The sequence below is a fragment of the Anguilla anguilla genome, chromosome 3 (assembly GCF_013347855.1).
Source record: "Anguilla anguilla isolate fAngAng1 chromosome 3, fAngAng1.pri, whole genome shotgun sequence".
Classification (NCBI taxonomy): Eukaryota; Metazoa; Chordata; class Actinopteri; order Anguilliformes; family Anguillidae; genus Anguilla; species Anguilla anguilla.
The window spans coordinates 10,448,153-10,465,530 of record NC_049203.1 but is presented as its reverse complement, the minus strand read 5'-3'; the positions used below and the strand labels follow the sequence as shown (position 1 = coordinate 10,465,530).

General features: G+C 38.3%; 2 protein-coding genes across 2 annotated transcripts in view; one reads left to right on the top strand and one right to left on the bottom strand.

The window, feature by feature from the left end:
- The window catches only part of LOC118222637 (amine oxidase [flavin-containing]-like), a 32,700-nt gene extending 27,444 nt beyond the window's left edge, over positions 1–5,256 (top strand). The window contains exons 11-16 of the mRNA XM_035408366.1: positions 117–170; positions 271–328; positions 608–705; positions 1,313–1,424; positions 2,521–2,583; positions 2,789–5,256. Of these exons, the coding sequence (XP_035264257.1) occupies positions 117–170; positions 271–328; positions 608–705; positions 1,313–1,424; positions 2,521–2,583; positions 2,789–2,944 (541 nt within the window). The 3' untranslated portion in view covers positions 2,945–5,256. The remainder of the gene's footprint in view (positions 1–116; positions 171–270; positions 329–607; positions 706–1,312; positions 1,425–2,520; positions 2,584–2,788) is intronic.
- Positions 5,257–7,991: 2,735 nt separating this feature from the next.
- LOC118222638 (FUN14 domain-containing protein 1-like) lies at positions 7,992–11,365 on the bottom strand. Its single transcript, XM_035408368.1, has 5 exons — positions 11,266–11,365; positions 10,137–10,287; positions 9,706–9,781; positions 9,353–9,481; positions 7,992–9,058 (listed from the first exon to the last, which is right to left on the bottom strand). Exons 1-5 carry the CDS (start codon positions 11,282–11,284, stop codon positions 8,981–8,983), a joined length of 453 nt encoding a protein of 150 aa, XP_035264259.1. The 5' UTR covers positions 11,285–11,365; the 3' UTR covers positions 7,992–8,980.
- Positions 11,366–17,378: the final 6,013 nt, after the last annotated feature.

The following is a 17,378-nucleotide window of genomic DNA, read 5'->3' as shown; positions in this document are numbered from 1 at the left end:
TGGCAGAGACAGAACGATGAACAGAAACATCCACATGAGGGCAGTAAAAGCATGTCTTTCCCTCACATGCAAACTAACCATTATTACCATGAGACTGAACATACTTTCTGCTACAGGTTCATTTTGGCAAGAAAAACTAGAAAACTCATTAATTTGACCAAAGATGAGAGGTAAGTCATGGCCATTTTGTACTTTTGCTGTTATTTGATTTTATTTCCTTTTGTAGTTTAATACTGATAATGGTGATGAAAATTAGATTTTTTTTCATAGGAAAGAACAAATCTGCCAGATATATGCCAAGGTGTTGGGAACCCCTGAGGCTCTTCAGGTGAGTGTAACAAACAGCATTTAAAATGATTTGGAACTTACATTTATTACTAAAGTAAAATTCAAATGACAACTAATGTCACATATAGGGGCACTAGTTCAGTGATCATTAGCTGGCTGGCAGTCAAATCTCAAAAAGGTATTTAATGTTGATACTGAAAGGAGACTTCTCCCAAATAGCAGCTCTATCACACCTGGCTCCAGTAGTTCAGCACACCTGCTGGCTGATTTTGTTTAAAACATGTTTTTTTGTTTTGTTTGTTTGTTTAATGCCTCACAGCCTGTGCACTACGAGGAGAAGGACTGGTGCGGAGAACAGTACTCAGGGGGCTGCTACTCTGCCTACTTTCCCCCAGGGACCTTCTGTCAGTTCGGCAGGTACAATGCCACTGCCTCTGCTCACTGATATTCTGGCTGACTGATCCAGGTGGGGTGCATGTGTTAAAGCTGGTTAAAGCTGGCTACTGGCCAGATTCTCCTGGCATGGGTAGGATTCGGCAACAGGCTCTGGGTCCCATTATCACATGGTATGTTACCCAGCAGACCCTGTAATGAAGTATTTGTGAAATAAACTGCAGTCTGTAAAACCAGGGGCTGAGCATAAGAAAGAGGATTTTGGTGTTCAAAATTGAAAAACACACTATTCCCAGATTAGATTTGTTTGAACATAGCCTGGATTTATCTTAAAGTGTGTCAATGTCCCTGTCAAGTTTTCAATGTAAGTACTTTCAAAATTATTTTTTATATTTAAGGTTAATGGCATCCTTACCTTCAGCGAGAGGTAGAAATCTGTGTTTTCAGGTCAGTACAGTATGTCAATAGAGGACAATGTGGTGCACAGTGATGCACTTCAGATGCAATATCAATGATGCTTATGAACATTGTGTTGAACAGAGAGAGGCAGGCGGCCATAATGCTTTGCTTGACTGTTTTTTCAGAACCATTGTCCTGATAATCGATCCGTTTTGTTCCATCTTTTGAATAGAGTCCTGAGAGAACCGGTTGGCAGACTCTTCTTCGCTGGCACCGAGACGGCCACCAAATGGAGCGGGTACATGGACGGGGCAGTGCAGGCGGGCGAGCGGGCAGCCAGAGAGGTAACGAGTGCCAGGTGTTCGTTTATTTATTCGTGTTTACAATTCTATCAGCGATAACGCACAATGATCGCCTGGGCAACAGAAATAAAATGACTGCGCTCTCAGTCAAGACAAGGGAAATATTGGAAAACGAAAGCAGAAATGACCTAGTTATTTCTGTGCCACTCATTCAAAGGCTGTGTATTTAAAATAGGACCCCTTTCAGGCAAAACCTGAAAAAAAATTCTTCAGAGGGTATTGCTAATTATGGAGTTATTAAAAAATGCTTCCATTAACAGAACATATTTAGCGGTCATAAGGAAAAACCTGGTTTGTCCAGAGTTTATAGTATGTAAATGAGAACTGGCTAAAGCTGGTAAAGGATCATACAAATTATTTAAATTGTATTGGTGTTCCTACAAAGCTATGTCCCTCTGGACTATAAATTCATTAAATCCATTCTAAGCTTCTTTATTGGTTAAACAAACCTTGTAAGATGTGAAATGTGTCCCTTTCAGAAGTAATTATTAATGTAAGATTATTGAAGCCACCAACTGCCAGGAATCAATAAATGTGGGTCATGATAAAAGTCTGGATATTTCTCATGGAATAGCATTCATAATTGGAATAATACACATTTTAAATGAGTCACAGCCCCTAGAATTTTGCACATAGCCACAAAACAAAAGGGCTGCACCTTTGATAGTTTCCACATTATTTCTAAAAATTTAAAGTACCAAAGCATCCTCTTCTCCTATCATTTCCAAAAAGCTGTTTTCCCAAACTCACAGACATTACAAAAGCATTACAATACATAAGCTGCATGAATAGCCAGCTGAATAGCACTGGTGAAAACCCTGCTTTGTTCATGTGTATGCACATTTTCACCTTTTCAACAAAGGTACCATGCTCTAATGAATACAATCCATTTTGTCCAAGAGTTGTTTTCCTTTCCTACCACAAAGCATACTATGAGTAGCCACAGTGAGGTTTCCCATTGCTCTCAGGCAGTTTAGGACCTCTGGTCTTACTTTGGTTTAAGCAAACAGCTGCAGTGGACAATGTGGAATGTAAATCCCAAGGCAGAACCTTTTGGCATTCTCCCTATGCCTTTCAGGTACTGCACACCATGGGCAAAATCCCATTCTCAGACATCTGGATGGAGGATGCAGAGTCTCAGGTACAGGAAAAGTGGTGGATGCCCTCTTCCACTAAGAGTTCAGTCAAGAAGACTACTTTGTATTAACTGTGCAAAATGCACTTTTGTAAGTTTCTTGGGCTAAAAGTGTCTGCTACATGGCAGACCTGTACATTTTAACTTGTCTGCCTCAAGAAATTTGGGGTTTCTATACCAGCTCATTTCTCTTTCTTTATTCTTGAAACAGGAAGTGCCATCACAGCCAATCACAGTGGGCCTTTTTGAAGAGTGGCTTCCTTCTGTTCCTGCCTTCTTATCAACAATTGGAGTCTCTGCTGTTTTTCTCAGTGCACTGGGAATTGCCTTACTAAAACCCAAAATGCGGGTGCATCTTTTTCACTAAGTTAATTTTGGCAAAAAATCAGGTGTGGAGCTTTTCAATCCCTTTCCCCTTGGCTGTTGTTCTACTGACTTCCTATGAAGTCAGACAAATTTCCAATATTTTTTTTCCCCAGGAAAACAGCCATTCATTACCAAAGATCCCATCTATCCTCTGGCAGGTAATCAAACATAAATTCTGAGAACAAAACACCTTTGTGACAAAGTCAACATCAGGCAGCCATGCATTGAACACGACACCTTTCCAGTGAACGCTGACATAGATCCAACCATCCTAAATTTACCAGGAGCACAAAGCCTTCGGCCCATGTCAGTTTTTACAATACAATGAAACGCTGTGAAAATGTCCTGTGGAAACATCATGAATGTATGCTAAAATCCATACACCACTGAAATTGTTTGTCTATCGCCTCAAGTCTTAACCTCAAACAAAAGAAAAAAGGGGGAGTTGCACAGGGTTTTTCTCTGGCTCTGAGTTTATTTTGTCTTACTCAGGTTAACCAGAAGCCTCATCATCCCGACCCTGAAAACAGAGAGGTGTTTTGTGCTCTACCAAACAATAGCAGCGTACAAGATTAAATTAGCCGAGAAAAATACCTGCAAATGCATCATTTCCATTAACATGTTTTATATTGCTTGGTGTGATCAGTAAGCTTACTTTATACTTAACAGCATTTTTACAGGCTATAACTGTGTGCATTTCAAATTAACATTTTGATTTAAATTAATTGGCAAATAGTTAAGAAAGACCAGAATTATGACACAGACCACTGGTCCACAGGTCCCCAATTTAATTTCTAATGTCAGCAAGTCTCTCGGTGCAAATTCAATGTTTTAAATAAAATGTTAGAAATTCAGGATGCATTTTGTCGTCTGCTCGACCCAGTCGATGGTTATTCCTCCCCAGTTGATAGTTCACCCCCAACCCCATGTCACAATTCATCGGGAATTCCCACCAGTCCTGAAAACTACCATAAACTCATGCTTTGGGAGTTTTAAACCTTTAGAGCTCTGTATTGTGGCATTACATAATAGTATGTTGAAAATAAAACAAATTCTGGTGCTTTTGCCATGGGACCTGTTGTAGAACAAACCCTTCGTGGGTCCAGGCTAATACTACACAATGCAAAGTCTGAAAATGTGACCAAATCTTTATTTCTGCTAATTCTGCTTACGTAGGAATGTGAGAAAATATTGTACCAGTAATGCTGGATCTTTACCTTATTTCATGTTCCTTTATTTCAATATACAGTTCAAACCTGTTCAGATCTCACCACGTTTTTAGTGTTTCTATATGCCACTCTCGTGACGCATACAAATTAATACGCTGCTTCGGACACGTATGTTAAGCCATTATTATCTGAAGCACACTATTTTATACATATTTTCAATTATTAAAATATGTTCCAACATGGTACACATTAAAGCATGGAATAGGTTCTGAATGCTGGCTGGTAAGATTGTCCATTCCTGTCTTGTCTTTTTATTTTTTATTATTAAAACCAGCTGAAGATTACATCTGCTTTTAATTAGGAATTTGTTGATTCACATGTAATATTTTATATGCCAAAATATTTGGCCATATCAGTCAAATACTTGTTTAAATGTATGGTACAGTCTAAATGTGCAGTGTTTTGCTTGTTTAAATGTGTGGCGATGACTAACCAGTGTTTTGTGGTACAGTCCTCATTCCAGTCTACAGTCTGTCAACATGGACCACTGTTTCATCATACAGAAAGAAGATTTTGTGTGGGTTATTTATTAAGCATCTACTATAACAACACTGTGAATATGAAATAGATGAATCAATATTTCCTAGCCATTGCGGCCTTGGTATTCTTTACGTGCACTGCCATTTCATTTTCTACCTTTTTCTTTTGATTTCATAACAGTAAATTGGTTAAATTCAACGGATTACTCATTCTTGAACAAATTTAATCAAACATTTCAATCAGTCAGTGAAATTGTGAACTGTTAGATTTGGTTTTTTTTTTGTGCTGGAAGACCATGTCCAACATCTTGAGAGTTTCAGTGAAATATGAGCATACTTGACTGCAGATTTTCCCATCAGAGTGAACTGCTGGCTGCTTCTGTTGTGTCAGTATTGTTAAATGACAGGCCTTACAATTTCAGTGTAACTAATTTTCTAACTTTTTGTCTTACCTGGGTGCACTGTGCTTTATGTTAGAATGAATGTGCCATAAGAACTTCCCTGAAGTTCCCCTGAGCAAAATAAAATTATTCTATTCTATTTGTGACATCATATGCTACTCAGACCACTGATAAAATAAAGCAAAATGGATGATGTCTCTATGATATCTGTACTTTGTGACATCAAAGTAACCACAACACCAGTGCTATATTTCCGTTGATCTCAATAATTTCATACACCACTAAAATGGTCTGTCTATGAATTAAATTTTCTCAAGCATTAGTGTTCATCTGCTTTATTTCCTCAAAGTGAAACATTAAAACACATTCAATTTAACAAATCCACCACTTGCAAATTAAATACAACATCCACAACATTTAGGTATACAGGGATTTCTCTGAACAGAAATGAATTAAATAATTTTTAAGCCTCAATAAGTAACAGCTCAAACTCAAGTTTGGCACAATACCATAGCTGTGTAGCATTTTTAAAATCCATAAACATACCCTTTTCTCCAATTTACTGTGATCCATTATGTTTGTAGCTGTTAGACTACTTCCCTGCAATTCTCAAACTTCATATTTAAAGGACACCTGGCAAGATAGACCAGATGCTTCATGATATGCATCCAGGTACATTAAAACTGCATGCAATATTACACATGAAAAGCTTGTACTTTCTGTCAAATGCAGCTTTTTAACAGGGTATGCAGCTTCCCATTCAAGTACGGTATGATAATTTAAAAAAAAATATCTGGCTGGCAGTAAGCCAGTGTCATCAACTGGAGAAGGTGCAGGTAATATGATATGTTCAAAATCATATACGTAAATAATTCATTCACAATCATCTTTTTAAATCAGACGTTCTCCCATAAAAAAAAAGTTTTATAATTACGGTCTTTTTTGTTGTTGTTGTAATGTGACAATAGGCAAAGGATGGAGTTGGGGTTAATATGTAGAATGGATTTAAAGGAAACTTTTACTGCGTAACCAGCTGTATCAGCCCTGTAAACGTGACCTGATTGGCCCAAGTCAGTGGTGATACAATCAGCCAACTATCACTTCTCAGCAGCCAATGTTAGTCGAGGAATGCTACATTTCTCAGACATATTATACCTGCCAGCATCAAATCTTGCATTTTGGAGGTCCCCAAACAATTGTATTGCATCCAGAGTGCATTTGATTCTATATCAACTAGTAGCAAGCACTGGCCCATAGTTGATTCTGACTAATATTATGAGTAAACTGTGTATATCAGCAGCTAATTTTAGCCAGACACAGCAACATTAGAACTGCCCAATATACAGCAAGCAAGGCCAACTTGAATGTTTTTGCTAGGTCACTGCTGGTGGTCAACAATCGAGTATTCCTCTTGGCCATTTGGATTGCTGATGGGCAAACCTTGGCCCACTGATAGAACCTGCATAAGAACAATTCTGGGCCAGCTGGGTCATGTTTACAGGGAATGCTTCTTTGACCCCAATCATACCATAGGCACTCTGGTTTTTCCTTTTTCTTTGGGAGGAAAAAAAAAGTGGTAGACAAGGCAAATTCACTACAAGGAACAGATTAGTAGTGTTTTAAATGCAGATACAGGCACTGATACAGGAACAGATTAACCCTCCTGTTATGTTGCGGGTCAAATTGACCCTTTTTAAAGTTTGAAAATCTAGGAAAAATACTTAAAATTATTTTTTCAGTATGAAACTTCTTCTACTGGCCTTAATTAGTGTAATCAACATTTTAAATGAAAATGGTTCATTTCATGTATTTGCAACCCCCCCTGTATGGGGATTGACCCGGGAACATTTTTGCTGTACCTAAAAAATGAACAGAACAGGAGGGTTAACCAATTTTCATTTTTTTTAAAACTCAATAATACGAAAATATTTCTACATTTTAAGAAGCATCATATTTTCAGATAGAGAATTTGATAAAATATGAGATTAAACCGTACAGCATAAAGTCATTATCTCGGTCACATCAGATTTGCAGATAAACTTCCCTAAACCCACTTGTACTTCCAGGAGAATACAAATCAAAGCATCACAGACACCTAGGCACCGCCTGTTCTGTTATGCACTTATCTCACAAACAGCAACCAAACCAAAATCACTTCGATATACACCATCATTTTATGTTCCAAACATTCCAAAATAAAAACAAAGAACTGCACAGGGTGAATATGCATACCACTGTACAGAAAGGTATCTTTCATTTGAGACACAAAGTAATATTCAGATCATTACAATTATATTCATTGTGAACTCTTCTGTAGCCAGCTGTAGTCCTGTTAATACATGTTTGTGTCCTATTGAATTTTGAAGAGAATTATTTCCACCATGTCTGATTGTGGTTCTGATGTTTTTATAATGTACCGTATTATTAAAATTCTGCATTCTACCATGCCTTTAACATTATATTGAGCACATTAGAATTACAAAATCCTTGCAAACACCATTACCCTTAAGTAAAAATCCCTTTTCAAATGCTGAATGATTTCACATAGGCCCAACGTTTAAAATACCACTAGTATAGAACCATGAGCAGCACTCAGCTATCAGTGAAATAGGCCTAATATCCCACAGTTGCAGTGTGGAAGGAGACAGAGACAATAGGAATTCAGAGAAAACAGAAGACAAAACCTCACTTTTTGGTAGATAAAAGCAGGGGTGCAGTTTCACACAACATTCACTGTTAATGATCTCTGGTAAGATATGCGACTTGTATCCAGGTAAAGACATGCATGCTGGTCTGTACACTGCTGTAAACTGAAGTGGCTCTGTGCACTGTGTGCACGCATGCTAAGCATGCTACTGGCCCATCCTGTGGTTACATTAAATTCTTGCTAGCAGTGCTATTTTAGAAGTTGTGTAGTGTTTCAAGTGCAAAGTGCAACCTAACTTAATGTCGCTTTATTTATACAGACAATAAACTTCACATTTGCTTACATTTATGATTTAAGTCCTTAACAGAATGGAGTGAAACCATACTTGATGTATAACAACAGCAGTGCAACTATCTTTTTTAGATAAAGCAGTTCTCAAAATGTGTACAAAGGATTAACTATAGCCAAGGCCTTTTGTTTTCAGTATTCTTCACCATTACACCATATACTTCACTATTCTCATTTGCACCTGCCCTGTAACTCTGACTTGCAACAGTAATGCGTTTCCTATTTAGATTACATGGACTTTTAGATGATCAACCAAAGCAGACAGAAGAAGTGCATTTCCAAAACTTGGAACAGACCGAATCAGAATAGCAAAGAAGTTTTAAAACCTGTAACAGGCAAGACTTTTACTACAAACTAATACATAAATAAACATTTTGATATTGGTTTATTTATAATGATATGGATCATTGAGATGCATCCCGGTAAAAAGTTAAAAAATAAATATAAAACATCTGAAGGTCAACAGACCCATCCCACCATGGACATTTCGCTAAGAGGATCAATATGTGCTTTTGGAAATGGAATGGAAGTGAGGGGGAAGGCATGCTGAGTCAAAGAGAGAGTTTGAGATAAAATCTGCTCATTGGAAGTAATTCCATTTGCCTTTAATATGAAATCAATATCAATGCAAATTGAAATCTGCACCAAACTGTAATTCAGCTAGTAAAGGAGTAGAAACACTTCCTACTGGGCAAGGGCTGGGTTTGAAAACAAAGGGCCTTGGATACATACTACATTTTGAAGAGAAGAAATACATCATGGACAACATTTCAGGCTACATCAACTCAGCAACTCAGTTTCAGTGCATTGATGCAACTTTAATTTTGTTCAGAATGTGTAAATATAGTTTCATTTCATTATTATTCAGCCTTAACATCAAAAGTACCTCAAAATAGAAGATGTGTTCGGCTTTGGAAAAAATAAATTAAAATTCTAGGATGCCAGTCCAAGCAGAAATCCTCCAGCAAAGCCTCCAGTTAGAATGATGTTCTTCTTCACAAATATTGACACCTGCAGAGAGACAACAAGGCACATTCAGAATACCTCTTTAAGCAGCAGGGCTGGACAGGCTTGACTCTCTGGTATTGCATTACATTACATTACAGGCATTTCGCAGACACTCTTATTCAGAGTGACTTACACAACTTACATAGCATTTACATTGCATCCAGTTATACAGATGGATATATATTGAAGCAATGCAGGTTAAGTACCTTGCTCAAGGGTACAACGGCAGTGTCCTATCCTATACTGCCACCCCCATATTTTCTTAGGCTGAGCAGCTGTGTGGCGCCATGCCCTCACCTCATCTACTTTAGTCCGCACTTCCGCCGGGGGCCTCTCAGCATTCAGCTTCAGCTGCTTCTTGGCCTTGTTCACATCCTGCTCCACTCTCTTCCAGTCCACTGTGATGTACCCTGTGTGATTAGCCATCTAAAAAAAGGAAAACATTTCAATCCTTTGAAAGAACCAGACATAGCTGTTCAGAAACTGAATAGTGCAACTCGAATTCCCTCATTCTTACGATAATATCAACATACAAAGACCAAAAAAAAAAAAAAAAAAAAAAAAAAAAAAAAACTTGAACTGAATGCATTCAGGGAAGAGTGTGCCCCAGAAAATGGCCGCCATTACATGTGAAAACAAAGGCCACTTACCTGGAGGAGAAAGAAGCCGCCACCCACTGCAGAGGCAGCCAGCTTTCCAACTTTCTTAAACATGAACCCAGCACACCTGTATCAGTACAGACACAGAGACACCAGCTATTTATCTTTACTTAATTGTCTACAGAATTGTGTTACATGTCAAGATTTTTAAATATCAAAAGCAAGTTGGTACTCTATGGTACCCGTACATTAATCATGAAGGACATATGGACCAGCCTTGTGAGGGGAGTACTCAAATTAAGTTGACAGTACATTAATATTGATTCATTTACAGCTCTCATGTGAAGTGTAACTCTGCTTCAGTGTTAGGAACCGCAGGTAATCTGGAACGAGGAAAACTGCTATGTGATTTTATTACTTTTTTAAGCATGATGCAGTGAGTGAATACAGAAGGCCAGTAAAGAAGGATAAAATTCTCTCACCAGCCAGTAACTCCACCAATTGCAAGCTGTGTCGCCACTGAACGCTTCTCAGCAATAGGTCCAGAGTTATTTCCAAAGACTCTGTTCCACCATCGTTGTCTCTTAGCATACTCTGCCAAGTCCATGACATCAAAGCTGTCTTTATCCCTGTCTATTAAGTACAAGTACATAAGGGAACATAATCACTTCAGACGTATGATTTGTTTGAAATGAAGCCAACTGTGGGTCAATAAATATTCAAATCTTTCTTTGAGTGGATTGTCTGACTATTAAGTCCAAATGATATCCAGAGATTAAAAAATAGGTCCAGGCACTGGAATTCAATTACACTAGGGATGCATGAATGTCATGTCTCAACAATACTGCAATCCCTCAACACGATCATGGCTGAGGCTGTCAACACTTTAACTTCTTTCAAAACATCGACCTTGAAACAAGCTACATATTATCCAAGCAGATTAGTTTAGTTGCAGAGATGGTACAGGATATTGTCTTAAGTACTAAACATTTTAAAATCTGACCAAACATGCTTTGGCGGGTAGTAATCACAAATTTAGGGCATTTTAGGCACGCAGAGTTAATCCGGGAAAAACAATTATAATGTATCTTCTGCTAGCATCATCCATGCGCTATCAATGGGATGGGTAGGTAAGGTAAAGGGAGTTCTCTGTGGAATCCACTGCTTTAACTGACAAATTTCGCGTTACACGAAACCAATCAGACCCTCAAGGACTAGAATTGCAATTCCGTGTATTTACAAGTTCTAGTGAGCGACTCCGCTAGCAATAAATACAAACAAGCCGATTTAACATGACATAAACTGCCCATAGCAGCAAACAATTGAATAGATATTGATAATGTTTGCATACTTAAATAAGGTTTAGTATGTATTCAAATCTCAATTCCTTTCACTTTCGAATGTAAAAGTGAAAGCAAGTTAGTCTATAACCTATAATTCCAAATGAAGAAGAAATATCGTTAGCTAGTTAATCCATATAATTTCAGAGAGTAGCCTATACCATAACATAATTCGTCCGCCGTATATGTTTAATCAATGACTTCACAAGCTTGCAAAAATTCATACAAAATTTTTCTAGCTTGTGAATATTTAATTTATAAAAGCACTTACCCTCCGTACACTCGGCCATGTTTACTACATTAACCCGGATGTACTTCTAGAACGACTAATACATTTCCTCGTCTTGTTATGTTTTATTGGCAGTTGCGCCAGACTGGTGCATCATTGCCACCTATAGGAATTTAGAAGTAAAAATTATATATATATATATATATATATATATATATATTTTTTACTATTGTATTTGTTGTGTGCCTACACAATAATGTAAGTGATGAAGATGCCTTGACCAATCAGTACAGTGTGAACAAAACATCACTCTGTCCTGGATTCAATCAATATTTGCTTTGAGATGCAATTGAAAGGTAAATCAGCATTTTTTCCCCCACGAACATTGTTTGGGGAGTTCAACAATCATTAAAACTAATTGGCCAAACTTAGTTTGCCAAAACAAGATTTAACACTTATATTTACTTGTCAAGTTAAAGACAAATGTTGATTGAATACAGGTCTCTATGTGAAGTTGCTACTCAATTTCCTTACAGAAAGAAACATCTGATGACATTTCTTTCCCAAGGTTAAGCACACCAGCTCCCAAAAAATTAAATTGCACCGTTGATTTTACCAGCGCACCTGCTTTCAATTAAAATGACATAATGTCAGTGCACAATTCAAAAAATGACCGCAATAACGTTACTAACAACATTCTGAGCTAATTGGACCTGTGGGGGATGTTAATGAGTGTTCTTGCAAGGACATATCACAACACAATGTGTCATGGCAGAAAATGACCATGTTGCAACTTCAGTGTCCTCATCTGATTTCTGTAAGATTAGTGGCTCACGTTACGAAGTGTTATTGCTGTGGTTTTTTTTACGAGCTATGCCATACAGACAGGTTGGCTCAGCAATAGCAAAATTAAATGTGTGAGCCCAAATTCTGCATTTTAAAAAATGTAATCAAAATTTAATTGCTAGCATAATATGACAGATTGTTTCCAAAATCAATGGCTTTTATTATTCAGCCCTGCCTTCATGCATGTATAATTGATCTAAGCGGTGAACGGTGCTCTGGAAACTAGTGACTGCTAAATGCAAAAGAAAGACATGCAGATCCATAAATACCAAATTTCCATAAATTACGACTTCCTTAAATTACAAAACTCTTGAAAACACTATTGTAAGCTTTAGTTAAAAAAAATAAGTAGTGCAATTGCTTCTTGTTTGCCTTAGATGGTGCCAGAGATCACTGAAGTGTACTGACATTAGTTGTCCAAATGGTCCTCAAAGACGAGGGCCAAAGTTTGCGGCCTGTTCAGGGGGTCAACATATTTATAATGACAAATTGTGTAACCATTCGTAATGATAAATCTGAGTATGGAGATCCCTCCCAGGATATAGAGGACCATCCATGACTTGTAAAAAAGAGTATATTTTGTGGATTGTGAAAACTGACAACAGCTCTCAGCTATGTTTGGAAATCCTGAATTTATTCCTACTTTGAAAGATGATGGCTTTGGTTTTGAGAGATGAAGTGACACTAGTTACACAAATAAAAGGTTTCGTAGTAGGTCTATACCTCTTGTTATGACACACAGGGTTTTCTGAACAGAACGACATGGGAAGCATAGTTTAGAGTTTAGCATTCTTGACGAGTGAAAATAAAAGCAATGCTTCTTTATAATGGAAAGTGTACTGCTTTGAAAAGTGTTGTGTGTTAATAGGTTATATGAGCACACAATGCAGTTAATGTTTTGCTCTATGTATGTTCATGTGTTGAGTGCTGTCAAGGTGTTGTGCAGTTTGTGTGTCACTGTGTGTGGCCAGCGTGGTGTTTGTTCGTAGTGAGTGACAAATCTCTCTCATGTCCGGGCAGGGAGAGACAGAGTCAGCCAGCAGGAACATGAGGAGAGGTGACACCCATGAAACATTCATTCTTGGTTTGTGAATATTTCATGTCCGATACATGAAAGATGAATGCATGGATAGGTGAGCATTTATTCCTGAACCATGTTAAATTGGAGGGACCCTGCAGTAAGGGGGCAGCTGCCATCTGTCTCAGGGGCTGTGCGGTTCTGTCGCACAACACATACCTGCAAACATCACTCTCCACACCCTTTTGGCCCTGAGTGTAGTAAAATTCACAAGCAGGGTTACAAATGGTAGATAAACAACTACAAATAGTAGTTGTTGCTGCTACTCGAAGCAAACAATCGCTAGCATCATTTAGCATGCTAATTGTTTGAGCATTTATTTGCGTGTGTGAGCAGGAAGCTGTATTAGTGATGCAGTAGACACCTGCTTCAGACAAAATTACTGCAGCCAAAAACAAACCCATCTGCTGTAAAGGCCTTAACTGAAAATAAAAATTAAAGAATGGCCAGCTCTCACAACAACATTTATTATCATTATTATTATTTGTGAATGTTAGCCATTCTTTAATTTATACAATTGTGTTCTTACTGCAGCATCCAAATAATTTATCTGATTTCAGTCAGCAGGGCATACTGAATATCGTGTAATGTGTTTCTTAGCTGAGATCCTCATTCATTATCCTAAATGAAAACCTCAGTCTCGTTTATTAGGAAATATTAAGCCAGAAAACAATTTCAGCTTCACTTGATTAACTCTAAGCTTCATCAAACTGTGTTCATCTAGCAACAGCACTAATGTTACTAGTGAGCATCAAACAGGCCAAAGAACTATTGATTATTAGTCAACATGATCGGCAATGAATTAGAGCCATGGATTGCTTCTTGGTATCTTCAAGGGGTATGGAATGAGAAAGACCACCAAGTGAGATGACGTGGGGTTGGGTGGGAGAGCGCTGCACACTTAAGGGCAGAGTGATCTTATTACCGCAACAAAAATCAGTATGACCTGATATTCATAAGGAAAGGTGAAGGAACACAGACAAAACTAATGGGATAGGAAAGCGAGAGATATGGAGAGGGAGTGGCAGAGAAGAGAGGGATTAATTGCACTGTCACTGTAATTGACAGCATTGATTACAACATAATTTACATCAGATAGGAGGCAGAACCATCTATCAAGCGAATGTTTTCATGTCGATTTGCTTAGGCCTTTATGTGCACATTCTCTTTGCAGTGCACTCTCTCCCATCTTTATTTTTTTTACAAATATTCTAGGTTCCACTAAAACTCATTCTGCCAATCCTTCAGTTTTTTAATAATCGCCCTATCTCTCCTTTCTGTCCTTTGGGTTCTGCTCAAAGATATCAACATTTTGTTTAATCCACTGCAAAATTCAGTGAGCCGGTGAGTTCGACATGAAGAGTGTTTTAAGTGCACGTCAATTGGGCTTGTAGAAGATTACGATTCAGTGCTTTCATAAACCTCTCCTTCCACACCATCAATTAAACTTGTCCTTAAAATACCTTACCAATCTGTCGGAAAGGAGAGTAAACTTTTATGATCCCACTTAGGATAGAGCTGCAATATGGCTGTCAATCTAAGACTTTGTTTGCCCAATCAAAAACGCTTTTCTCTCCTGTATCAAACCACAAAGATTGGCTCAAATCAATGAGACACTGATATAACATAGCCCCACCCATTTTGGTTTCATGGAACCTCATTCTCCCATCATTATATTTCTTTAAGGGTTTTTCAGAGTCAGAAGTGGTGAGATGAACCTTGAGCTTGACCACAACTCCATGACCAGCATTAGCATCTCAGTGGTCTCAAGTGAAGATACCATTATTGAGGATGGTGCATTCCTCCTCCCATAATTCTGCAGCAGATTAGTGTAAAATATTCCTGATCATTCAGGTCAGAGCTTTGGGAAAGAAAATACAATGGTTTTTTTTCTGGAAACCTGTGACTTGTTTGTAGGGCTGCTGGCTACAGTTGGCATGGGCACAGTCAAGATTTGGTCAGATCACTGGCTGTGTCCTTACCCTGGGGGCATATTGTTTCGTTACACCGGTGCTTTAGGAAGCATCATTTTATCTATAACACATGGTGGCTCTCTCTCTCAAGTGCTGAATACTGAATAAGTATAGCTAATGAAAGCTGTTTACCGTGCATTCATGATTGAAGGGATAATTTTGTTAATTTTTGTTAATCAGTTAGCAATACCTGCTACTGCAGCTCTCATCACAGAGAGTATGAATACTGCAGTCACTAGCACACAGAGAATTGCTTGCTGTGACAAAATATGTCATTAGAAAAGTCTGGAAGTCTAGATGTATAGTTTTCATTTTGGCCAGAAGGTTCTTAAAGAGCACCAGGTGTTTCTCCTGTAAAGATGCACACCAGTCCCGGTAATGGAGTCCCTGTGTGAATATTAAAAGATCAAATGAGGGAGGGCTGGAGTTTCAGATTTTTTTGGTTTAGTCATTCTACACCTGTAACATTCTTGTCAGATCTTAATGGATATACAATAAAGGGAATCATTTTATTTGTCATGCTTGCAGTTCAGTCAGATCAATCAGATCAATGCTTGAACTCGAAACGTATTTCCAAGGATGTAAATATTTCGAAATTTAGACTACAGTTCGGTCCTTAGGCATTTTGCGTTCTTTGTTTTTGGCATGAGAACACTCTGCTGATGAACTGGAGCCTAATTAGAAGCATTGAAACCGACTGAGAAGTGCTTTCTTCAGAGCCTGATTGCGAGTGACTAGAGTAAGTGGCTATGATTGCCTGGAAGACACATTGTTGCATACGACCCTTCACTGTGCCTGCAGTACAATTCCACTGGATTCACAGATGGCAAACACAGAGCGGCTTTGGTTTGAATACAGATGAGTTAATTATCGTGCAGAAAACCCACAAAAACAGACGAGAAAGACAAAACATAGTGTTTAGGAAATTCTCAGACATGCTTTGTCGGACTGGAGAGCAGGATGGACAAGACTGGTGCGAATCTAGAGCGAACGGATGATTGGAATGATAGAGTAGTGCAATTCAACAATCTTAAGAGGGAGTTCAAATCAGAATTTGAGTTTGTTATAGTTTTCTTAGCCCATCTGGTGGAAAATTACTTGTCTATACTGCAATGTGCCTGTAAATGGCCCCCTGTTTAACCATAATGAGAAGCAGTGAGAAAACCGTGGAAGACGAAATTTGTTACAGGAAAAGACATATGGTTAAGCTAAAAAACACATATTGGACCAGTGCAAGAGGGATTATAAGTGTTTATGCGCTCTTCCTACAGCTACCCGTGTAAATCAAATTTCCACATGTGAAAAGATCACATTGAGTCATTTGCATGTTCACATTTTCACGTCTCTGACTTTTTAAAATGAACTATAATTTTCACATGTGTAAACAAAACGTTATTTAAAATGAATTACATACTGCAGATTACCTTTATTGGCTGTTATCTTATAAGTGGGATTATTTTTATAGTTCTCTTGTGTACCCTTGACATGTTGGGTATTCACATGTGGTTTTTGAACTAGTGGTTGTATGGCTTGATAATTGTTTCCAAGTTCTAGGTAGTGGTAGTGAAATATAATTCCTGGGTTTCAGAATGTACTGCTTGGCAACCTGATTCCATGGCAGCCCAATCATATTCTGAATTTTTTTATGAATATTTGTTTAAGATTTTCAAGACTGGAAATATGTATGCAAGGCTTGTCTCAATTCCTCTCACCTTGGCATAAGGTCAGAAATTAGGGTTATGTTGAATCATATAACCCCAAGAACACTGTGTCCGTGGCCAAAATATGGGCTGCATGCCAGTCTAGTGAGGTTGACTCTGTGATTTAAGCCTTGGTTATGGTCCTACTCACGTACCTGGGCCAAGAAAGCAAAGCTAAGCTTAGGGTTAGTGTGAGTCTTATAGCCTCAAGAACATTTTATCCATGACAGAAATACGGGCTTAATGCCAGTCTAGTGAGGTTAACTCCCCGATTTAAACCATGGTTGTGATCCTAGTCATGTCTCCGAGCCACAAAGCAAACTTTGTGATTTAAGCCTTGGTTGTGGACTAAGCTGAGCAAAGCTGAGCTTAAGGGGCTGGGTATCTCTTGCTGTCTTCCCTCGCTGTCAGAAATATTTCTTTCCCTCATATTGCTTTGAGCTACAATGCATGGCACTTTACTACCCATGAGACAGGGAGTGTTAGAGAGGGAGACCGAAGGGAATAAGGGAGAGAGAGAGGGAGAGAGAGAGAGAGAGAGAGAGAGAGAGCAAAGGC